The sequence below is a fragment of the Rhinolophus hipposideros genome, assembly GCF_964194185.1.
Source record: "Rhinolophus hipposideros genome assembly, chromosome: 3".
Classification (NCBI taxonomy): domain Eukaryota; kingdom Metazoa; phylum Chordata; class Mammalia; order Chiroptera; family Rhinolophidae; genus Rhinolophus; species Rhinolophus hipposideros.
The window spans coordinates 45,926,750-45,952,024 of NC_138049.1; the positions used below are offsets into that span (position 1 = coordinate 45,926,750).

Genomic DNA, 25,275 nt, shown 5'->3' on the forward strand with positions numbered 1-25,275 from the left:
CCATAAAAAGGAATGAAGTCCTGTACACACTATAACATGGGTGAACCTTGAAGTTATGCTACACGAAAGAAAACAGTCGTAAAGCCCACATATTGCATCACTTTCTTTTAATGAAATATTCAGAACAGGCAAATCTATAGAGACAAGAAGTGGATTAGTGGTTGCCAAGGGCTGGTAGGAGGGCAGGGGATGCGGAACGACTGCTAAAGGGAATGATTTTTTTTTTCTGAGATGGTGAAAATATTCTGGAATCAGACAGCTGTGATAGTTGCACAATCTGTGTATATATTAAAAGCCACTCAGTGGTTTGAAATGGTAAATTTTATGGTATGTGAATTATATCTTGCTTAAAAACATTCCCAGAAGTCCATGGACTGAATGGCAGTTGTGAAAATACATGCTTTGCTCTGTTCAGATCAAGACAAATTAATGGTGAGAGGGCCCTGGGCCCCCAGCCTGATGGTGCTCACTGATGGGCGTGGGTGCGTTCGGCAGAAATGTGGAGTCCATGTGTTTGCTTCTCTCCGCAGCACCTGGCTTGGCCCCTCAGGAATGGTTCACCTGGTAAACTGCATGGTGCTCCCTCTCCCACAGCTTCTCAGGCCTGGCAGATGCATTGCAGGGTCTGACAGAGGCAGCCATCCATTAGGAACCCAGGAGCTTAGCGTTTGGCAGATGAGGGAGAACCTTAGGCTGCCATCGCGCGAGCTTCCTCGCCTCCTAGTGCATCAGCTTTTCGCAAAATGCGCGGGCCCAGAACACCAGGGGTGTGTCCAAAGATGTGGCCAAGCACTTGTCATCGATTGCACCTTTTACCTAAGTGAGTTCTTCTGCTTAGGACATCAGCTGCCTTGGTGCTTCTTTCTTGCCTTCATTCTCACTCACATGACCTTGTCACCTCATTTGTAAGGACGTGTGCAGGGAGCATCCTGTATATTTTGGAGGGCATTTGTGTTAAAACAAACAGTAGTTATACCAGTAACTTGCTTTTATACAACTCTTTCCCGCTTACAAAGGCTTGCTCTGTTGTTATCCCAAGTGGTTCTCATAAGAGCCTTATGAGTGAGACTGGTGTTTTTTCCATTCCACCCAAAGGGAATCTGTGAAATAACTGGTTCAAAGTAAATAGAGATTATAACCCGGGTCACCTGAGGTCAGATCTAGTGTTCTTTCTACTCTAGACTCTGGCTGCCTCCATTCTGAAATCTGGATCTCAGCAAAATGTGTTGATTACTCTAACTGTTAGGTTTGATATGAATGCATCTTAGACATTTTCCAAGTCAACTAATATATTTTAAACCTTCATTTTAGTTATTTTGTCAGGTTGGAATTTCAAACATGACTTACACTGCTTAAGCACAAATTTGAATTGATTGTATAATTATGATAGGGAATGTTCTTTTGAATAGTGAATATTCATTTTGTACAGGAATAGTACAAAAAAAGGCATATTTAACTAATGTGCACTTAGAGGACATTAACCTTGATCAGGAGCAGACAGCTACATCAGTTTTGAAACTGAAGTGCTTGAATTTATTTGGGTGCCCTGGATACAGAGACCTGTTTTGGAAACTCGGATTGCCTGGGCCTTACCCCTGGACAAAGCATGTTGGTATTTATGAAACCAAACCGCCAGCACAGATTAGAGCCTATTTAACGCATACAACATTGTGTCCTTCGTTATGATGGTGATGTGTTTAGGAACAGGAAAACAGAAAGAATATCTATGCAAAATTTGTTGTTTTAAAAATATAGGCAAGCCAGGATGATGGTATTTAAAATAAAGGCATCTACATTTGGTCAAGTCGTTAACTTAATAGGAAAACCAGATCAAAAGTGCTCTTAAGGTTTTTTTTTTTAATGTTTTAATAACAAAACCATACAGGAATGGGAGAACTGGGGTAAGCGAAATTGGAAATTTAATTTTCAGTGTCTTTTATCCAAGGAGTTCTTATATTATAGTTATTTGGGAACCAAAATTGTTCAATTTAAAAATAGAAGTGAAGAAATAGGAACAGATTGGAGTTCAGGAGGAAAAAAAAAATTAGAGTGCGAAAGAGAGAAATACAACAGGAAGGCTCTGTACAGGGATTGCTTATGTCCAGCTTCTTCTCAAATTTCCTCTCAGCTGTGTCGGCAACCAGGGCAATGGAAACTTGAATTGATTTCAGAACAGTGATTCTTCACATTTTTCGTGTCACAAAAATTTGATGAAAACAATTTGATGGAGACCAAGGACTCCAGCGTTCCAGAATCCTGAACATGTTTGCATATGCATTCATTTGCAGTTGATTTCAGGAAGTTCATGGACCTCATGAAGCCCCAAATTCTTAATCCAAGAGTGAATCAGAATCACTCAACTCAGAGGAGTTTGCAGAGTGCAGATGCCTCAGCCTCACCTATCTCAGGCGTCCTGTGAAGGACCACTCCCTCTCCCAGGGAGGCATGAGTGCGGGGTTAAGACATATCAGTTATGATTGGGATGGTCGATTCCTATATTTGGGGTAGATACTTCCAACACCAGTGTTCACCTTTCAGGGAGGGCTGCCTCAGTATCATGGGCTTTTCTCTTCTAGAATCACCTCACTGTTAGCCTGGCGGGGCTGAGCCCTCAGGCGGTGGAAACCAAAGTCCTGGCGATGGCCTGTAGTGTTGGGGCCACCCCTGGCCCGGCCTGGTGCTGAGATGTGAATTCTGCTCATGGCCAATTCTGCTCTCCTTGGGCTCCTTACGCTATACCTTCAAGAAGAGCCGTGTTTTGTTTTCAGAATAGAAGCCAATGGTTCCTTTCCGCTATTGGTTTTTATGTTATTTCCGTTTGTAAAGACATTCTTCTTCTATGCTATAAAAATGCTGAATGCTAAAAAAAAACAACAAAAACAAAACTGTAAAGGTGGAAAGATTCATAGCTTCTTGAGAAAATAAACATAAAGGAAGTTATGGGTCATCTCTTCCAGTCTTCCACTTTGGCCATGGTCCTACTTTATGTTTACATTTCTCCAGCGATGCACTGTCATTAGTCTATCATATAAGCTGATTAATAACGTTGCGCTGTCTCTGTCTATAAACTTGTGGAATCTCTATAACCACGTAATTAACAAGTTGAGTAGAAGCATCATATTCAACGTCACCGATTTACAGTAATTGGTCCATTATATAAAGGTGGTTAAAGTAGCAAGTCACAAAAAGTATATGCACTGTCTATTTTAACTTAAAACATATACCTGTACATTCATTTCCCAATCTTTTGTTGGGAGTATGGCCCCTGGCTGGAGTTCTGGTCTTTCTAGCAAAAACCCGTCTGAACTGCGTCACCCACCATTTCCAGATTCCGTTCCTTCAAAGTGGAGCAAGAATGTGACACTTGTGAAGCAACACGAGTGCAGAACACCTCTACATTTTAGCGATTTTGTTATTCTCTTTTACAGTTACTTCATGGATACCTAACACAACAGTATTTAAAAATAGCACCTAGCTTTTAACTGGCGTAACTTTTATAGAAAAGAGAACCTGTTTGCTTTCTGTGCATAGATTTCACTGGTTTACCCAAATTTTAATTAAATTACATAATGACTATAACTTCTACAACTGATATAAACTGGTTTGGGAACAAACCAAATGACTCCTGGTAGAAATACTACTAGTCTTGTAGCAGCGGGAGTGGGCAGGTAGAGAAAATGCTGAGGGTCAGTTAATCTGACAATTTGGTTTTATAGAGACAGGTTAAGAGTACTTCTACTATAATAGATATTCAAGAAACTAAAAATAGTGTACCATGTTTGAAAGTATGTTGGAGTTACTTAATTTTACTTGTAAAGTAAATTTCTCCAAGGAGGACTGCATTACTTACCTTGAAGAGAATCTGCACTGTGTTGTACGGATTGGATGACTAGAACTAGATCAGAGCAGTTATGGCCAGAAGGTCTGTGTCTCCAAGACTTTGTGGGATCAACTTCCCTTGGCAAACATAGTTTTCACCTTAACTTGAACAATTAATTTTTCTGCATTTAATAAATAAAATTTATGGTAACAAATATTTATAGTTTCAAAGTTATATGCTAGCAGTCTTTGGAATTATGAAAACAAACTCTCGGTATTACTATAGAAAAGGTCTGTGCTCTTCTTAACAAATGGATTTGAGTAAAACCTAACTTTACGACTTCAAGGTGTAGACGTTGAACAAATTTAGCTTCAATTTTATAACTAGTGTGTAAATATTTGTTAACTTTTTAATTTGTCAAATGTTAATTTTTAATGAAATGTGTGAAAGTCTCAATAGTGCTTTCTTACAATTTCTCTCAGGGCTCCTACCAAACTACTTGTCGTCTCTGGTTTTATATTAAGTGGAACAAAGCTGGGTCAAAGACATTTTAGGATTTATAATCATTTATTTTTACCTAAATAAAGAGTACTTATATTTAGCTAGATTAGGGTATTACCATAAAACCCAGCTAGTAAATTTCTCTACTTTCTTTCAGGATAGTAACAAAATTGTCCTCATTCCCAAGAATTATATCATGGTCTTTCCTCCTTGGCATTTAAATCAATGTAAAAATGTCTCTTGGAGTCATTTCTGTGGGGGACTTTAAAAGTAGTAAAGCATATGGTGTCCTCACAAGGCTGACAGTCTGGTTAAAGAACCATTATTGACGCATTCGAAACAGATTTTACCAAACAGTTGATTACGTATAAAATGAGAAGTACAGCAATAATTGCTGAAGCACCTGCTTTGCACAGTTTATTTTGTGCACAGTAGAGGCTTGAGCGATTAGCAAATTTGGGAGAAATACATGGGACTAAAACTGGACTCTTTAACTGACTAGTGAATAAGGGAGAAAATTCTGCATAGGAGGAAAAAGGCCTGGCCAGGTATGTTAGGGGCAGGACTCACTTAGGAAGCAGACCTGAGAGTAGGATTTGTTTTGTCATCAGAATGTCCTTATGGTCTTTAGCTGAGCACTTCCTAACTTCTCTCCTTTGGTCTTGGCAATGAATTGTCTTTGGTTACACCTCTTTGCTTTTCCTCTCTGAGAATCTCCATAAGACCAATGATTTGTTTTAGCCTGCCATTCAATCTCTGATGGTGTGGCATGGCGAAGGTTCTGTGGGGATGTGTTCATAATAATGAGAACCATCTTTTACTCAGTGCCTTTTAGGTGCCTGTATCAGTCTGGAAAAACTAGGTGGCAGTTACAAACATCCTCAAAATTTCAGTGGATTAAAATAACAGACTTTACTTCTTGCTTATGCTACATGTCCAGTCTGGGTGGGTGTGGGTGAGAGGCAAGATCTCAGCTTCTTGCTGTCATGGGACTCAGGCTGACTCCGCCTCAACTGAGATATACCATTGCCATTTATCAGATAGGCCTGAATCCTTTCTCTTGACACATTCTAATCCTCCTTCTTTGACTCACTGAGGAGTCATCATCCATGACATTTTCAGAGCCACTCGTGAACTTTTCAGTGTATTCCACCTCTTTATATATAAAGACTTTCATAAACGTGTTTGTTACCTATTGCATGGATGAATGTGTCAATGCAAGACAGCAGTTGTGGTTTTTACCTGGGAATCACTTCTGAGGTTGCCCTTGGGCATGTAATGTCTATATTCACAGGAATACTAAGTATGGGGAGGATAAAACTCTGAGCTCTGGGGTGGAGGCGGCCTGGGGTCACAGAGCAAGTGTGGGACTAGCAGCCTACAGCTCAGGGTCTGAGTCACGTCCCTGCCTCCTCCTACTTGTGTGACTTTGGTGTGTCATTTCAGCTCTCTGTGCTTCATTTTCTTTCATTATAAAGGAGTCTGTCTAGATTATCCTTAAAGTCTCCTTGAACACAGTGATTGTCTACAAGTACCAAACAAGTAAAATTTAAAGCTAGAAGTAGTTTGTCTTTTGGATTTTATAATCTGTTTGTTTTTTTAAGTTGTTCCACATGGAAGGAAGTTTGTTTTTCTTTAGGGCAAGGAATGTTAGTCCTGCTTTCTCATACAATTAAGAAATACGGTCAAAATTTTCATCAGTTTAGATCTGCTGTGTTTATTTTCACAATGTATCCCCTTTACTCTTATTTCATGTCAAAAATGGGGAAAGGGGACAGGGCCAATGTCAGCTGCCACTTGGGCAGCTTCACTTCTAACCTTGAAGACTCTCATTGACCAAAAACCTCTTGAGTCAAAAGAGTTACACGGCAGCAAACCCGATAATAATTGTCCTCCAAAAAGGTCTGCTTCCTTCAACAATTCTTCATGTTCCTGAAAGGGACCACTTAGTGATAAAGACTGTAGATCTTTCCTTCCATTTAGGTTTGAGGCTTTAAGTGCTTTTGGTTTCAGCCTTGTCCAGCCAGCTCTCTCTGCCTTGTTTCACACTGCTGGCAGCTTCCCACAGATGAAAAAGAAACACTTACTGGCTGCTTCTACTTGTCAGGTACTATAACTTACAGTGCATTCAGACAGAAAAGTGTTCTATAAATACAGAATTAGGCGAGGAATGTGCCAGAACCAGTCTTATCTCTAATTGTCAGTAGGATTCAGTCAAACTACCAAATCAAAGGGCCCGAGAGTAGCAATATGGATGGTCTGAAACATGAATGATATGAAAATGACAAAAGTTATTAATAATGAATGAACGCAGACTTAAAACTAAAACACACACGCACACACACATGTATACATACATACTTGTGTGCAAGTGTTTCTGGAACTGAAGTATTTCCCTGTAAAACTGCTCCGCAGCACTGAGCTTTACCATGGACACACGTTCTGCTCCACGGAAGCTCTTAGAGACTCTAAGGCTGAGAGCCCCATGAAGGGCCTCTGCTTGGATGTGACTGGATCACAGTGAGGGAACCCTTGGGGAGACTTGTGCTGTGGAGACTAATGTGGACTGAGAGCCACCAGAGAGGTCCTGGGTTCCTCTTACGGACAACCCTGAGGTCCAGGTGAACTTGTGGGGAGGGTGTAGATTGCTGTGCAGATGTTGGGGAAGCAACCCTCTTTCCTCTCATCGCCCCCCTTTCCCATCTCCATTCCTCTCCCTCCTTCCTGGTGGTTTGTCTATTCTCCCTGCCCTCTGCTAACTCCAAGACTTCTGTGGCTTTGGCAGCTATCAGGATCCAAGGATCCTTGAAATGGGTTTCTAGAAGTGCTGCAGACCTTCCATCCTGAGAGGCTAATGTTTTGGGAACTGGGAAATGTTTGAGGGGCTGTTAACTGGCTGGAGTTTTCTGACTGAAGTAAGTGAAGTAAGTCCATGAACTCATAGCAGAGGGATGCTGGTTGGGATGATGTTAATGATCCTGAGTTGCAGGTAATCTGGGTACTTTATATGAGTAAGGTGAGTACATGTGGAGGGTGTGTGTGTGTGTGTGTGAGAGAGAGAGAGAGAGAGAGAGAGAGAGAGAGAGAGAGAGAGAGAGAGAGAGAGAGAGAGAGAGAGAGTTCTTAAAAATGTGATGATGCTGTTTCTAAATTCCTACTTGCTGTCTTAGGCAAACATTCTTACATAATCTTACTTTCGTAAAATGACTAAAACTCCTCCCTCCTTGTCCTGGGTGATGTGTTACCCCAGTGAGATCCCTGATTTGACATTTGAGCCCATACGATGTACATAGACACTGTATGGTTTCCACATCATGAAAACAAGTGCAAACTTCTCCATTTCACTGGCTCTACTCCAGGAATTTGGATTCTCTTTCTACTGTCTGTGATAAAAACCTGAAATACACTATGTTTTATTCTCTTGCACTATTTTGACACACACAGAAAATAACATGCTGAATTTAAAGATATCAGTTTAAAACAAAACCCAGCTCAAATTTGTTTTGGGCTTTTCTTTCCAACTTAACCGGGATAACGTAGAGATAAATCTAGAGCTGAGCGTTTATTCCTGCTTGTCCTTTGTGTTTTTTTCTTTTTTATTCCTTCCCAAAAGTTATCAGGGACTGCTTGACTTATTGTGCATTTTTTCTTGTCAGAGTTGGTTTGATTTCTGGTCCCTTGCCTTCCAGCCTACACTTTAATGATGAAGAGGCGGCAGATTGATGGGGAAAGGAGTCAAAATGCTGCTCTGGATTTGGGTTTCGGTATGCATGCGCTGTCTGCTGCCAGTGACATTTACCAGATGGACTTGGGGATGTGGGACTGGGTCTTACCAGGGAGGGAACTTCGGCATAAGGAGCCCCCTATGTGATGCGAGGCTCTGTCTTCTCCGACCTATTCATTTTGACCCTGGTTCACTGTCAGGTCTGTCTCAAGATTAATAGAGACTCACCTTTTTTGTTGTTGTTGTCTTTAGTTTTCAGCAGTTGGACTATGATATGGACAGGTGGATTTCTTTGAATTTTTGTTTGGGGTTTGCTGAATTTCTTGAAACTTCAGGTTTACATCTATTATCAAATTTGGGAATCTTTCAGCCATTATTTTTTTACATTTTTTTTTTTTTTTTCTGCCCTGAATTCTTTCCCTTCCTCCTCTGGGATTCCAATGACTGAATGTTAGTTAGACTTCTTGATGGTCCCTGAGGCTCTTTTAGTTTTTTAAAATAATTTTTTTTCTTTCTCTGTTGTTCATATTGGATCCTTTCTATTGATCTCTCATCAAGTTCACTGACTTCTTATGCCATATCTATATTCTGCTATTGAGTCCATTCACTGAGATTTTTTTTTTTTTTTTTTTTAATTAATTTTATTGGGGTGACAATTGTTAGTAAATTTACATAGATTTCAGGTGTACAATTCTGTATTACATCGTCTATAAATCCCATTGTGTGTTCACCACCCAGAGTCAGTTCTCCTTCCATCACCATATATTTGATCCCCTTTACCCTCATCACCCACCCCCCACCCCCTTACCCTCTGGTAACCACTAAATTATTGTCTGTGTCTATGAGTTTTTGTTTCTCATTTGTTTGTCTTGTTCTTTTTGGTTTATATACCACATATCAGTGAAATCATAGGGTTCTCTGCTTTTTCTGTCTGACTTATTTCACTTAGCATTATTCTCTCGAGATCCATCCATGTTGTCACAAATGCTCCTATATCATCTTTCCTTAACGCCGAATAGTATTCCATTGTGTATATGTACCACAACTTCTTTATCCATTCATCCATCGAAGGACATTTTGGTTGTTTCCATGTCTTGGCCACCGTAAACAAAGCTGCAATGAACATTGGAGTACACGTGTCTCTGTAGAGAAATGCTTTTATATTTTTGGGGTAGATACCCAGGAGAGCGATTGCTGGGTCATATGGTAATTCTATTCGTAATTTCTTGAGGAACCTCCACACTGCCTTCCATAGCGGCTGCACCAGTCTGCATTCCCACCAACAGTGTATGAGAGTTCCTTTTTCTCCACAGCCTCTCCAACACTTGTTACTATTTGTTTTGTTGATGAAAGCCATTCTGACTGGGGTGAGGTGATATCTCATTGTGGTTTTCATTTGCATTTCTCTGATGATTAGCGATGTTGAGCATTTTTTCATATGTCTATTTGCCATTTGTATATCCTCTTTGGAGAAATGTCTCTTCAGGTCCTCTGTCCATTTTTCAATTGGGTTGTTTGTTTTTTTGTTGTTGAGTTTCATGAGTTCCTTGTATATTTTGGATATTAGCCCCTTATCAGAGGAACTGTTTGCGAAAATCTTCTCCCATTCAGTTGGTTGCCTCATTATTTTGTCAATAGTTTCTTTTGCTGTGCAGAAGCTTTTCAGTTTCATATAATCCCATTTGTTTATTTTAGTTTTTACTTCCATTGCCTTTGGAGTCAAATTCATAAAATGCTCTTTGAACCCAAGGTCCATAAGTTTAGTACCTATGTTTTCTTCAATGCAGTTTATTGTGTCAGGTCTTATGCTTAAGTCTTTGATCCATTTTGAATTAATTTTGGTACATGGTGACAGATAGCAGTCCAGTTTCATTCTTTTGCACGTGGCTATCCAATTCTGCCAGCACCATTTATTGAAGAGGCTGTCTTTTCTCCATTGTATGTTTTTAGCTTCTTTGTCAAAAATTATCTGTCCATATTTATGTGGTTTTATTTCTGGGTTCTCAATTCTATTCCATTGGTCTATGAGTCTGTTTTTCCGCCAATACCAAGCTGTTTTGATTATTGTAGCCCTGTAGTACAAGCAAAAATCAGGGAGTGTGATACCTCCAGTATTGTTCTTTTTTTTTAATATTGCTTTGGCTATTCGGGGTCTTTTGTGGTTCCAAATAAATCTGATGATTTTTTGTTCTATTTCTTTAAAAAATGCCATTGGGATTTTAATGGGGATTGCATTAAATCTGTATATGGCTTTGGGTAATATGGCCATTTTAACGATGTTGATTCTTCCAATCCATGAGCACGGAATGTCTTTCCATTTCTTTGTGTCTTCTTCAATTTCTTTCAAAAATGTCTTATAGTTTTCAGCATATAAATCCTTCACATCCTTGGTTAAGTTTATTCCTAGGTATTTTATTCTTTTTGCTGCAATTGCAAAAGGAATTGTTTTTTCTATCTCTTTTTCTGAGATTTCATTGTTGGTATATAGGAAAGCAATGGACTTTTGTACGTTGATTTTGTAGCCAGCAACTTTACTATATTCATTGATTGTTTCTAATAGCTTTTTGGTGGAGTCTTTAGGGTTTTCTATGTATAGCATCATGTCATCTGCAAAGAGTGACAATTTAACTTCTTCATTCCCAATTTGGATGCCTTTTATTTCTTTCTCTTGCCTGATAGCTCTGGCGAGGACTTCCAACACTATGTTGAAAAGCAGAGGTGATAGGGGACAACCTTGTCGTGTTCCTGAACGTAGAGCAAAGGGCTTCAGCTTTTCACCATTAATTATGAGGTTAGCTGAGGGCTTGTCGTATATGGCCTTTATTATGTTGAGGTATTTTCCTTCTATACCAATTTTAGTAAGTGTTTTAATCATAAATGGATGTTGTATCTTATCAAATGCTTTTTCTGCATCAATTGATAGAATCATATGGTTTTTGTCCTTTATTTTGTTTATGTGATGTATCACATTGATGGATTTGCGAATGTTGAACCATCCTTGTGCCCCGGGGATGAACCCCACTTGGTCGTGATGAATAATCTTTTTAATGCATTGTTGTATTCGATTTGCTAGAATTTTGTTTAGGATTTTTGCATCTGTATTCATCAGAGATATAGGTCTGTAGTTTTCTTTTTTTGTGTTGTCCTTACCAGGTTTTGGTATCAGGGTAATGTTGGCCTCATAAAATGAGTTAGGGAGTACTGACTCTTCTTCAATTTTTTGGAAGAGTTTGAGCAGGATTGGTATTAGATCCTCTTTGAAGGTTTGGTAGAATTCACTGGTGAAGCCATCTGGTCCAGGAGTTTTGCTTTTGGGAAGGTTTTTGATGACTGATTCAATTTCGTTACTGGTGATCGGCCTGTTTAGATTTTCCACTTCTTCTTGGTTCAGCCTTGGAAGGCTATATGTTTCTAAGAACTTGTCCATTTCTTCTAAGTTATTAAATTTGGTGGCATATAGTCCTTCATAGTATTCTTGGATAATCCTTTGTATTTCTGTGGTGTCCGTGATAACTTCCCCTTTTTCATTTCTGATTTTGTTAATTAGTGTCTTCTCTCTTTTTATCTTAGTGAGTCTAGCCAAGGGTTTGTCGATTTTGTTAATCTTTTCAAAGAACCAGCTTTTTGTCACATTAATTTTTTCTATTGTCTTTTTGTTCTCTATTTCATTTAGTTCTGCTCTGATTTTTGTTATTTCCTTTCTTCTGCTGACCTTGGGTTTCGCTTGTTCTTCTTTTTCCAGTTTTTTAAGGTGTAACATGAGGTTATTTATTTGGGATTTTTCTTGTTTCTTGAGATAGGCCTGTAATGATATAAATTTCCCTCTTAAAACTGCTTTCGCGGCATCCCAAAAATTTTGGTAGGATGTATTTTCATTGTCATTTGTTTCTATGTATCTTTTGAGCTCTCCTCTAATTTCTTCTTTGACCCAGTCGTTCTTTAAAAGTATGTTGTTTAATCTCCATGTATTTGTGTTTTTTCCTGCTTTCTTTTTGCAGTTGATATCCAATTTCAAAGCTTTGTGATCAGAGAATATGCTTGGTATGATTTCAATCTTCTTAAATTTGCTGAGGCTGATTTTGTGTCCCAATATATGGTCTATCCTTGAGAATGTTCCATGTACACTAGAAAAGAATGTATAGTCTGATGTTTTAGGATGAAGTGCTCTATATATGTCAATTATGTCCAATTCATCTAATGTGTCATTTAGGGCTGCGATTTCGTTATTTATCTTCTGTTTGGATGATCTATCCATAGCTGTCAATGATGTATTTAAGTCCCCTAGTATAATTGTGTTTTGGTCAATTTCTCCCTTTAGTTCTGTTAGTAGTTGCTTGGTATATTTCGGTGCTCCCTGATTGGGGGCATAAATATTGATGACTGTTATGTCTTCTTGTTGTATAGTCCCCTTTACCATTATGAAATGTCCATCTTTGTCTCTTGTTATCTTTTTCACCCTGAAGTCTGTTTCATCGGAAATCATTATGGCTACACCTGATTTTTTCTGGGTACCATTTGCTTGAAGTGTCAATTTCCACCCTTTCACTTTGAGTCTATGCTTGTCCTTGTAGCTGAGATGTGTCTCTTGTAGGCAGCATATGGTTGGGTTTAGTTTTTTGATCCAATCTGCTACTCTGTGTCTCTTTATTGGTGAGTTCAGTCCATTTACATTTAGGGTGATTATTGATATGTGAGGATTTCCTGTCATTCTGTCTTTAGTTTTCTGGTAAGGCTGTGTCTCCATTGTTTCTTTGCCTTTTTGTTGTTGTCTGTTATTTCTGTGTGGTAGTATTCTATGATGTTTTCCTCCGTTTCTTCTTTTATTACAGTATATATTTCAGATTTGGATGTTTTTTGAGTGGTTACCCTTGAGTTTATGTAAAAGAAAGTTTGATATTTAGAGTATTCCAGTTTCTTCAGTCCGCTTACTTTCTCTATTCCCATATTCCAGTTCAGGCCTTTACGCTCCCCCTTTTTATGTTTCGGTTGCCACAAGTTGTCCCTGTTGATGGTGGTCTAATAGCCTCCTTTAGTATTTCTTGTAGTGCAGGTCGTGTATTAGAAAATTCCCTCAGCTTCTGGATGTCTGGAAAGGTCTTTATTCCTCCTTCATATCTAAAGGAGATCTTTGCTGGATATATTATTCTTGGCTCATGATTTCTCTCTTTCAATAGTTTGAATATTTGGTTCCATTCCCTCCTAGCTTGTAGAGTTTCTGCTGAAAAATCTGATGATAATCTAATGGGCTTTCCTTTGTAAGTTACCGTCTTCTTTTCCCTGGCTGCCTTGAGGATTCTTTCTTTATCATTGATTTTAGACAGCTTCAATACAATGTGCCTTGGTGAAGGCCTGTTGGGATTGAGGTAATTAGGTGTTCTATTTGCTTCTTGGATTCGAGGATCCAGTTCTGTCCACAAGTTTGGGAAGTTCTCATCGATGATTTGTTTGAATATATTCTCTGTTCCCTTCCCTCTTTCTTCTCCTTCTGGTATGCCCATTATTCTTATATTGCTCTTTCTGATGGAGTCAGAAAGTTCTTGTAGAGTTGTTTCATTTCTTTTAAGTCTCAAGTCTCTTTCTTCTTCCCTCTGTGTAAATTCCAGGTTCCTATCTTCGATGTCACTGATTCTTTCCTCCATTTGGTCAACTCTACTACCTAAGCTGGATATTTTATTGTTAATTTCTTCTATTGAGTTCTTAATCTCCAGAAATTCTATTTGGTTCTTTTTCAAGATTTCAATCTCTTTTGTAAAATGCTCATGGTGTTCTTTGATTGTGTTTCTGAGTTCATTAAACTGCCTTTCTGTGTTTTCTTGCATCTCGTTCAGTTTTTTCAGAATTGCGATCTTGAATTCTCTGTCATTTAAATCACAAAGGTCCATATCTCTAAGTTCCTTTTCTGGAGACTTTTCACTTTCTTTCTGAGCTATCTTGTTGCCTTGGTTATTCATGGCAATCACTGATTTACTATTTCTCTTCCTAGACATCTACAGGAGTGTCTTCTGCAACAGGTTGATAGGTATGCGAAGAGCTTTTGGAGTTCCAAAGCTCTTTCTGCACCAGATTCAGAGCCCGTTTGTTTCAGCAGTTCTGTTTACTCCTGCAGGGATCCGCCCAGATAGGTGGGGCCAGGGGCGGGCTGAGTTGTGAGAGGTGGCCCAGAGCAATGGCGGCGACCACCACCACAGCCAGTCCTGCTTCCACAGCTCCCTCCCCTTTGCCGGAACTAGTTGAGCTGCGAATCTGTGTCTGCGGTCCACAGTTCTCAGAGCAGCAAATGTTCTGTCCTTTGATCCGACACTGCTACTTTATCGCTTCTATCACGGGGCAGGTGGGGGCGGGGCGAGCTCTGGGAGGGTAGGGAGGGGGCGGCTAGTCTCCGTGCCTAAGGCTTCCGTTCTCCGCTCGGCAGTGAGGGCTTAAACCACCGATTTCAGCCCTCTTCCCTCAGTCTTTGCTCCGAGGTCTGCCGTGAGCGAGCGTTGGGTTCAGCCGTGTTATATGCTGCCCTCTCAGCCCTGCGGGCCGTGAGCGGAGCCCTAGCAGTCCGAGTCCTTCCCTCTCCCACAGCGGCGGTAGTTCCGGGAGCAGAGGGCTCCGAGCACTGAGCTAGGTCTGTGTCCTGCGCCCTCGCGGCTCCGTCTCCGCACTTCTCCTCTCCCTCCTCCCCCGCTCGCGCGATTCACCCACCTGGAGGTGAATTCAGTAGTCGGCCTCTTCGTCTTGCCTGTCTGCTGTGCAAGGAGTCCTTTGTGGAGTTATTGTTGTCCGATTCGTTGTAAATTCCAGGGGAGCGTTACAGAGGCTCACCTCACGCCGCCATTTTTTTCAGTCTCCAATCTCACTGAGATTTTTATTTTGGTTATTGTATTTTTTTCAGGTCTAAAATGTTCATTTGGCCTTTTGTACCTCCTATGTCTTTGCTGAGGCTTTCTCTTTTTCCCTTGGTTTCAAGAGTATATGCCCTTACTTTTTGGGGTACTTTTCAAATTAGTTGCTTTTAAGTTCTTGTCAAATAATTCCAACATCTGTGTCATACCTGCATTGGCATTTGTTGATTGTATTCTCCCTATACTAATTGGAATTTTCCTGATTCTTCGTATGCCAAGTAGTTTTGGATTATATCCTGGACATTTTGAATATACTATAGATAATGTTGATATATTTGTTTTAACAGGAAATTGACCTGGTTGGGTTCAGGCCTCAAGTTCTAGCCAGCTTGTGTGGATTGTGATTTCAATATCAGTTATGTTTTAAAAGATTTTGCAGTGTTTTTCAGATTTGTCCCACATCCAAGCCACTCAGTGGTTGGTCTGGGACAGGGCAGAGGTCTGTCTGTCAGCTTGGTTCTCAAAGTCTTTGATAACAAGGATCAGATCAATGGGATGAGCCCAGGACTTCATAAACCACTTTATGGGGTTGTTTTCCTTCTCGATGATTTCCCAGTATTACTTAGTTCCCTGCATTTGGCCAGAAAGATTGGGCTTTAGTTTCCCCATGCTTTGCTGCATACTTCCCATGACTGTGCCCAAGTCCAAGGCCAACCTTCAGGAGAAGACAGCAAATACTCACGGGGTTCACCCTGCCCTCTTGGGGCCATAGCCTCAGATTGGAGAAGAAACTTCCCTTTCCTCAGAGTTTTAGGTGCCTGTGACCCCTGCTGCGGCTTCCATGACCTCAGTGGGAGTTGAAATGCAAGAATTGAGAAAAGGAAAAAGAAAGGGTGAGGGAATGGGGGAGTTTCCCCCAATGTCTCAGCATTAGGGGACCACTTCCCTCCTTGAGCCTACAAGAGGGCTTCTCCTGGAGCTCTCAGTCAGTGCCAGTGCCTACTCAGTGTGAATCTGCCTTGCGTGGGGGGGGGGGCAGGAAGGGGAATACCAGAAAAAAAAACAATGGTGACCTCATTGCCACTTCATTGGTACTTTGAATTCTAGTCATTTCCCTCAATCTGCCTGCTAGTATTTACTTTTCAGATTCCTCAAATAACTGCTCTATGCATTCCCTCCATCTAGGTTTTATTGCTGTATTCAGTGGAAGACAAGGGTTGGTGGTGGTGGTGGTGGTGGTGGGGATGTGCTTACCCATCTTACCCAGAACTGAAACTGAGATTCTTTTAAATAAAATTGATGCATGGGGTACCTGAATGTTAGTCATCACCAAAGTGTGTAACTGATCCCTGGTCTTTTTGAAGCAGGCTGACTCTGAGGAAAAGGCCAACTACATGAGAATGCCGAAGGGAAGGCGTGTGAGCTCCCAGCCCAGAGACTCTCAGCGCCCTGGTCACACTCTAGGGAAGGTCTAAAAATCACGATGATCTAAGAGCCTTCCGGAAAGGTAGTGGTTAATGATCACAAACTCTCAGCGGTAGCCAAATTCCTGTTCTGTTCAGGCACCATTTTGTGCCTCCTCTTCTCCCAACAACTTGCACAATCCCCTTCTTTTTCTAAAAAGGAATAAACAATTCCCTTCAATCACTGTTTCCAGCCCACTAACAGATGCTCTTAATTAGCACAAAATTGCTAAATAAATATATTTTGCTTGTGTGGGATTTGTTTCTCCCAGAAAGCTTAGTCTTACCCAACATCAACACATCAACACATACTCAGTGTATTGTTTAGTCTGAGTCAAAAACTCACAACCTTTTTCCAGGGGGCACAAGCATAATGCAGAATTGATTATTGGCCATTTCTCCCAACAGAAATTGTTGTTTCTCGCACCTTTCAGGACCTTACTAGCTGTGGGAATGTGCATTTGGGACTATTGAAACTTCATAAAAATATCCCAAACACTCTACCAATTATACATCACAGTAAAGAAACTGATCATTTAAATCATGTATTACACAATTTTGTCCTTAAAGAACTGTGGCATTGAAAAGCAGAGGAATGAACGATTAGAAGCCTCCTTTTAGCTTATTTAATATTTGTTTTATATGCCAAAAAAACGTAAAAAAATACTTATACAAAATTTGCTTGTACAACTGATGGCGGTACTGTTTTTAGTTTGACAATTTCTGCGTGGGTTTCACGAGGTCATTCCAGTGTGTGGGAGAAACTGCCTGTGAAGAAGGAAGTAGTTACTTCAAATTTCAAGACAAAGCAAGCTCTCACACAAGGCAGTATCGATGGCTGGCTCTTTTCTAGGTCATGGGTGGGTCTGCTCTTCTCTATAAATTTTTTTTTGATGCAACCAGTTTTGTTTGGGGTTTATGGTCTTGAATTAATAAATTTCTATTATGTACATAAGTATAGGTTGATAGGCAAAAGAGTATTTTAAGAGAATGCTTTATCTTTTAATAGTAAAATCTTGGAATTCAGTGTCTTTGGCTTGAAAGAACCATTTTCTTTTTTCAAGAAACACATTTAATGCTGAAATCATAAATTATAAAAATATCAGAAAGCCTCATGGCTATGCTTGTTGCATTCTTTTTGAGCCAAATCCATTATCTTTGTACACTGGCTTGTACTGTATCAGTGATCACTTTTCACCTAGATGTCTGTAAAATAACCCTTGAACAACATGAATTTGTTGTGTATAGAATCTTGCTGTTCTTAATTTTAATTTTTGGAAATTTTTTCTATGTAATCAAAACATTTGTTCCTCATTAGAAGAAGCCAGCTCACTTTTCAATGTCCATTTCCTGGAGAAAGTACCAGATAAAACCTTCACAAACAAAAGGGGGGCTACTTCCTTTCCTCAGAAATCAGGGCTCTGCCTTCTCTGAGATGCTGGGCTGTGCTGGGGGAGGGGATGCTTTGTATGAGTGGCCTGGTGGTTTAGTGGGCAGACCACAGATTGCAAAGGAGTAGAGCCTCCCCCCCCCCCCAAAGTCCCCATTCCAGCAGGGGCTTAGGAACACGCCCCTTCTCCGTGGCAACTCATTGTCTCATAGTGTATACTCCCTTTGACATTTGAGCTCAAGCCTGCTGGGACAGACAAACCAGTACCTTCAACCACCTTCTGCTTAAGCTGCTCCTTTACTGCCTGGAGAGGAAGTGAGGACACAGATAGGACTAGGAATCCATGTTTCCACCCCCAGGAGTGAGGGTTAGCGTCGTTCTGGCCACTTGATATTTGGAGCACATGGATGATACTGTACCCGGGAGTTAAGGAAGTTGTTTGGGATAAAATCATGATAATTTTTTTTTTAAAGGAAAAGGGTTTTTGTTTTTCTTTTGTATTGGTTTTTTTTTTGCCTTGTTCAATTAAACACCGGCCATTGGTGTTTTAGGGGGTTCAGAGAATTCTGTTTGTGGAATTTTTGGAAGGACAAATATTGATGTATGCACTACAGAATTAAGACAAATGATAATTGAAAGAGATGATAAAAGCTAGTGGTTTCCTTGGGGGAAATGATCACAAATTACTGTCACACTGATTCCAAGAAGAAAGAGCACTGCTGTATGTGAAATGTTTTTTAAACAGCTCAACCAAAGCAGTAAGCCAGAGCACTTCGGAGGCCACCTCTTTGCTGTGTGTTTCTATTATACCCCCACCTGAGACCCCTCATTTCATATTTTTCAGTGTTCCAGTGTCATGCTCAACACTCAGTTGGAAATGAGAAATACCAGATTGCAAGAAGCATATACTGTTTGTGGTCCTTGAGACCATCCTATCGTTTCACCACATTGATTCGCCAGAGGGTGCCATGCAGGGAACGTCTATTTGCCCCAAGAGAATCACTCCCCACCCTTCTTCTGCTCTGTACCCCAGGAGACTGTCCTGTGTAGGCCAACCACACCTCCCTTTTCTCTGCCTTCCTGTTGGGGTTGACAGTTAGAGTGGCTATGAAAAAGGACTGGATGGGATAGGATTGGTCATGTTCCTCTAGTAAAGGCCTTCTGCATGCAGTTTTTCTCTCCGGGTCCCCCAAATTTCTTCTACCTGCTCCTTCAAGCTTACAGTTTATAAGTGCTCTTTGGTGCTACCAGCCACAGGCATTGCATTGTTCCTTATTGGTTGCCTTAAACCCTGCCCGCACCTTTGTAAATAGTCTGTTCAATTCTTCTCAGATTAGCGACTGGGAAGGAGCCCACCATTTTCTGCCGGAACCCTGACTGGTATTGCCCAAGTCACCCAGATGACAAAGTTGGTTATAATGTAGATATCATAATCTGTCATTTTGCACTATTTTAAGTAAACACTCTCTTCTAGGCTGGTCCACCTTCAATGTAGAATCAAATAGAGCAAGGGTCAGCCAGCTATAGCCTCGCAGGCCAAGTTCAGCCAGCCGCCTGTTTTTGTAAGTGGAGTTTATTGGAATACGAGTACAGCCATGACCACTTGTGTACTTGCTGTCTGTGGCTGCTTTTGAGTCACAACCCGAGGTGAGGAGTTGCAAAAGAAACTGTATGGCCTGCAAAGCCTGAAACATTTGCTATTTGACCCATCACAGAAAAATGTTTACTGACCTGTGATTTAGAGGAAAACCATAACAGGAGAACTTTATCATTGTCGTCAAGAGGCTCCTGGCTGGGGCACTTGTGAGTAGTCCCACAACAATGACATGGGAAGCTATGAACACCAGACCTAGACTGGATTGCATGAAGCATTGCATTGCTATGTTGACAGCAGTGGCAATCTAAGAAAGCACTCTATGTCATTTGATGCAAAAATAATGTGACTAAGCAAAACTAGGAGGTGTTTGTATTGAAATGTGCTTATCATTTATGATTTCATAATTAAATAGTTTCCTGAAAAAAAAGGCTCTCCCTAATATTTCAGCATTTCCCTAACAAAGTTATTTTGTACGTTTTCATCTCCCCCATCAGGCTGTGAGTGCCTCTTGGGAGAGCCCAGGTTTTATCCATATTTGTGTTGGCCAGTGCCTAGCACAGAGTGGCTGGTGCTCCATAAATATTGTTTGGCCAAATGAAAATCAACGTCTAATTCAGAGAAGTAAAAAGAAATAGGGGGGTGGAAGACATTAACTGGGAAGATATATAAGCTAATGTCCTCCGACTCCTTTTGACTGTTCAACCTTCATAGAACAAGAACAGCTATAAGAAAAGGCTGTTTTCCCAGAAAAGGTACCCCTCAGAGCAGACTGACTACATAATTTGCAGGGCCCAGTGCAAAATGAAAATGTGAGGCACCTTGTTCAAAATGTATGAAGAATTTCAAGACCGTGTCAGCAGAGCATTGAGACAATCACAAGCCCTTCTAAGACTGGACTAGTTGCACACTCATGAAACTGGGCCCACCGGAAGGATTGCTGAGAAAGAGGCAACCTGTGGAAAATCAGTGAGGGTTCTTTAATATGGAGGGACTGCAGGGCACTCAGCCATGACAAGGAACAGAACTGTCTAGACGCTAATACCGGGGGACTCTGTGCCATGAGTTAATAATGCCTACCATGGAACAACTCTGTCACTTACAAAGTGTTTGCGTTGATCTCAGATCCTTACTTTTTCCCCAAGCCCACACTCCTGGCTTTACACGGACTAACTTGCTTGCTCTCTTCCCACCCCACTCCTCCTTGCTTTCAGTTTAACCTCAAGTTACCTAGGCCACTCCATCTAGGAGCAACAAACCACCCTTGTACTAAAGCATCTCAGGGCTAGACTGTTTAGATGTTTCTTTTGTGGGTGACAGTTCCTGCCATAACGCCTGTTTGGTCTGCCATAACAAAATACCACAGACTGGATGGTTATAAACAGCAGACATTTATTGCTCACAGTTCTGGAGGCTGGAAATCCAAGATGAGGGTGCCAGGATGGTAGGGTTCTGGTGAAGGCCCTATGCTGGGTTGTGGATGGCCTACTTTTGGCTGTGTCCTCACTTGGTGGAAGGGACTAAGGAGCTTTGTGGGCTCTCTTTTATAAGAGGATTAATCCCATTCACGAGGGCTGCATCCTCATGACCTAAGCACCTCCCAGAGGTCCCACCTCCTAATATCACATTGGGCGTTAGGGCTTCAAGACATGAATTTGATTGGACACAGTCATTCAGATTGTAACAATACCTACCTGAAGAACAGTGTATACACATGAATGGTCCATTTATTTTGTCCTCAGAACACTCCTCTGTCCCCTTCCTCACCATACAAAGGAGTTTAGGGAACAATCCCAAGCATCCTGCAGAAATCCCTGTGCCACAATACCCAAAATCTTTCCTGACATTAGACATTTACCCTGCCAGCAGCTGAGCCCTTTCCCACCCTAGGCCATGAGCTGTATTCTCCCCTTAGAATTACATTCAGCTTCCAGGAAGATTCCAGGTGGTAAGAACCATAGGTAGAGAACTTTGAGTCCTAGCAAGTCACTTCATGACTACTGTTTCCTTTTGACTGGAAAGGTCCCCATTTTTGTTTCTTCCAGACCACTGCCTTCTAATCCTTCATGCACCCCACCAGCCTAACTACAAAGGGGCTTTAGGGTTCATTTCTAGCTACTGTGTTTATGGAAGCTCCTCATGCCCTCTGCTGAAAGATAGGGGTTGCCTCACAGTGCTAAAAGGCCACCCTTGCCAACCCTCGTGGTGACAGGGTCCTCGACTACAAGTGCAAAGTCCCAGAAGCTGGGGGATCTGGACCACTGGGTGGTGCCACTGGGCCGCCTTGCTGTCCCATCTATCTCTGGGCTGGGCAATGTGACCATGTGCCCTAAGGATTTTAGGCATTACGGTGGTGAAACAACAAAACTACCATGATTCCCCGAAAATAAGACTGGGTTTTATATTAATTTTTGCTCCAAAAGATGCATTAGGGGTTATGTTCAGGGGATATCATCCTGAAAAATCATGCTAGGACTTATTTTCTGATTAGGTCTTACTTTCAGGGAAACGCGGTAGCTCTTAGGGAGGCACATATTTCTGAAGCATGAAGGAAGCTTTGGAAACCACAGTAAATAGGGGAGTATTTCTTTTGAATGGGGACTAGCACTGTGTAATACAAACCTGCAGCTGAGAGAGCCGGATGAGGTCAAGTGGAGTTTGCCTTTGATCAGAAAAGTCAGATGTCCCCCGGGACCTCTGCAATCTCCTGCTTAACCTGGTAGCTGGGCTTTCTCAGGCCTCGTTTGTCTCTCTGTGACTGATGTGGCATTAATGACAGCAGCTCCAAACCAGCTCCCTGCCTCCTGTGTGCAAATGTGTTTGTTTTGCAGGCAGCTAGAGCAGCCTTGTTTCCTGTCTGATACTTTATGTCTTTTCCAACCCCCACCCTCAGACTCCTCATCCCTTACACACCAACCTATGTTTTCTCTCTTGCGCAGGGTCCCCGGTGGCACATCGACCTCCAGCCTTGGGCAGGCCCTACGCAGTCCCTGGATGAGGAAGCCTTGAGGTTCCTGAGATACATCAGCACCACCCAGGTTGTGTTTCATGCGCAAGTGGGTTTGGACATGATGTAAAAGATGCTGATTGCCCTTTTTAGAGAAGGATTCTTCAATGAGGGGGTGGTTCTTAGCAACTGCTAATAGGGACTTGATAAAAACATGGGTTCTGAGGCATTGCTGCTTAAATTTATCCCCTCACTTAGAGGCAGACAAGATGCTTTCCATTGGCTTCAGCATCCTCTTCATTCCAGGACTATCGTGATCCTGAAATGTTGTAACGATTCATCCCTATGTGTTTTAAGGAGCCACTTTAGAAAATTGCATTTGAAGCGGCAGATTCGTGCCCGTGAGTAGGCAGTCAAGTGTGTCACAAAACAGAATCTTCATCAAGCTTCATTTTGTATCTGGAGGAATGGGCCTTTTTGCTTTTTCAGCCACAGATGCTTGGCAGACAGGTCTGCACTAGGCTAGCGAGCAGAGGACACTTTGCAGACAGTCTGAGGAGAAGCTCGTGAATCCAGAGGCTTTCTATTCTTTAGGGCCCTTGAAATCATGACTGAGCACTCGCCTGTGCTAGAGACTTAACACATTGTGGCAGCTCCTGCCCAGCTCCGCTGGCTGAGTCAGTGCCCCGAGGAGGCAGAGAGACCATCCATTAAGGAGAGTCTGTAGCTCTTGACACATTAATCAGGAGGTTCCATTCTCAAGTAGACTGATCCCGGGGAGAGAGAGAGACATAAGAAAAAATCAAGGCCGGAGGGAAACTTTGCCCTGAGATGAGAGGTGCCAGTAAATTAGCAACTCAGACTGCCTGTGAGGACCAGACACCCTCTCAGGAAAATGCACTGTTGAGCTGGTGTGGCACTAGGGACCCTTGTTCTTTCGATGTCCCTTCAAGTCACTTGCTCTTGGCATCCTGCTCCTCCTTCCCAAAGCTTACTGGCGGCAAAGCCCCTTTTTCATCCATGGGAGGGACCGTATTTCTAGATCTTCAGTAGGCTAATTTAGAGGTAAAAGAAAGTCCCATTTCTCATGCGATGGAGTCAATCAGGGATTTTAATATTTGTCACCTAGACATAGGAGTAAAAGCTTGTTGAATTAATCTTGAGTAATGGGATGGTAAATTGGTCCCTGTTCTTTACGTAATTTTTATCTTATTTTGCTGCTGCAAATTAATTTGGTGGACTTCCACAGACTTAATTAAGATACTGAAATTGTAATGTTATAGTTTAGTTTTACCTGAAGAATAAGATGCTGGACCTCTTAGCTATGAGTTTAAGAAGCCCCTGAAGGTCTCAGAGAAAATGAGAGATGTTTGATCTGTGAGTTGAATTTGAGAACAACGTGCTCCACCCTCCAAAATAAATTGACCAAATGACAGCGTCCAAATTCCATTTTATATGTATTGCGGGTTAGTGTTTTGTAACTTCTAAAACACGTATTTACTTAGAAGAAGCTCCTGAGGCATGAAAGTGTCATTTCAAGCCCCTTTTGCATCTTTCCCATGAGTTATATGGGTTGAGGAGAAAAATTATTTAAAAAAAAAAATTAAAAATAAATAAATAGGAAATAAGAATAGCATCCTACGATGTGCTCTGATGTTGTGACCCTGGGCAATATTTATTTTGCTTCTCTGTCTTTCACTGTTCTGATCTTAAAGAGTATTAAATTATTTCCAAGGTCCCTCCCAGTTCTGTGACCTCTTACTGTGCTGAGAGTAGTATAGGATTGTTATTAACCAAGTATTTTTGAGCACCTGCTGTGTTTGAACACCTACTGAGCACCTGGGGATATATATAGTCTGCCCTCAAGAGGCTAATAAACTAGTTGTGAAGGCAGAGAAATGGACATACAATGATTATTGAGCTTGATGAGTACAATAATAGAGATTTGGTTGATGAAGCTCATTGAGAGGATTTTTGTCCTCCAGAAAGAATGAGATAGAGTTCACAATGGTTTTTCAATCAGGTGTCATTTTGCCTAGGTTAAGTCCTGTGCTTTTATGTACTTCCGGGTCACTGGAAGGCCAGCAGGTGGGAGCTCATCAGAGATGACACTAACTTGTTCTTAATCAGAATCTTTCACTAACCAGTTCTGCCTCCCCCCCTCTATGTAACGCAGAGCTTTTTTTGGCTGCTTTTGGGCTTATGCTTCATTTAGAACGCATTTTGAAAATGAAAATTTACAAAACTGGCAGAATATTAGAGTCACTATTACCTAAAATTTTCAGTTAGCAGTAGTGAGTCATAATGAGCAAGGAAAAATAAATTAAACCTCTGAAGGTACTAAAGCAAAATCCACCCCTGTCCTCTTATGCTGCTTTTCAAAGTTTATATATATATATACATATATTTATATATGTATATATATTAAAAAATATACATTTCCCTCAAATCTGTCTTCCAACCTGTACAGCAAGACCCAGCCTTTGTTCTGTTCATCATTGATTTATTCTTTCCTCGATTCACCAGGTGCCTGTTCAGCACCTGTTTTGTTGCTGGCACTGCGCTGGACACTGGTTGGGATACCAAACCTGCATGAAATACCCACTCACACGGGCACACAGCTAGGGTGCAAGCGCGTTGTGTGTTCTCCAGCAGGGTGGACAGATGGGTGGGGAAGATCCCCCAGGCCAAGGGAACTCAGGAACAGAAGCACAGAGCATGGGACAGTGTGGCCTTAGGCTGCAATGGGGATGGTACCCCTGGACTTGTGCACTGTGGTGACCCTGAAGGCATGATTGGTGCCCTGCCTTGTTAATGAAACACCATATACGACAATATGGGGTTTGGGTAGAGTGTGCAGCAAATCGAGCTCAATTTAATTAGGTATTGCTTTGTACTGTGAAAGACCCTGATTACATCTCTGAGTCCTGGGGTTGATGATACACTGCTGCTAACTAATGGTTAAATCATAAACACAGTGCTCTGTTCTAAGGGAAGTCTCCAGAT

General features: G+C 41.4%; 1 protein-coding gene across 3 annotated transcripts in view; it reads left to right on the forward strand.

Annotated features, from left to right (window-relative positions):
* METTL24 (methyltransferase like 24) overlaps nt 1–25,275 on the forward strand; it is a gene marked incomplete at its 5' end in the record, with an annotated part of 90,045 nt that overhangs the window by 13,019 nt on the left and 51,751 nt on the right. For all 3 annotated transcript variants that reach the window (XM_081044570.1, XM_081044572.1, XM_081044571.1), the window contains one exon: nt 22,262–22,360. In XM_081044570.1, coding sequence (XP_080900696.1) covers nt 22,262–22,360 — 99 coding nt within the window. The remainder of the gene's footprint in view (nt 1–22,261; nt 22,361–25,275) is intronic.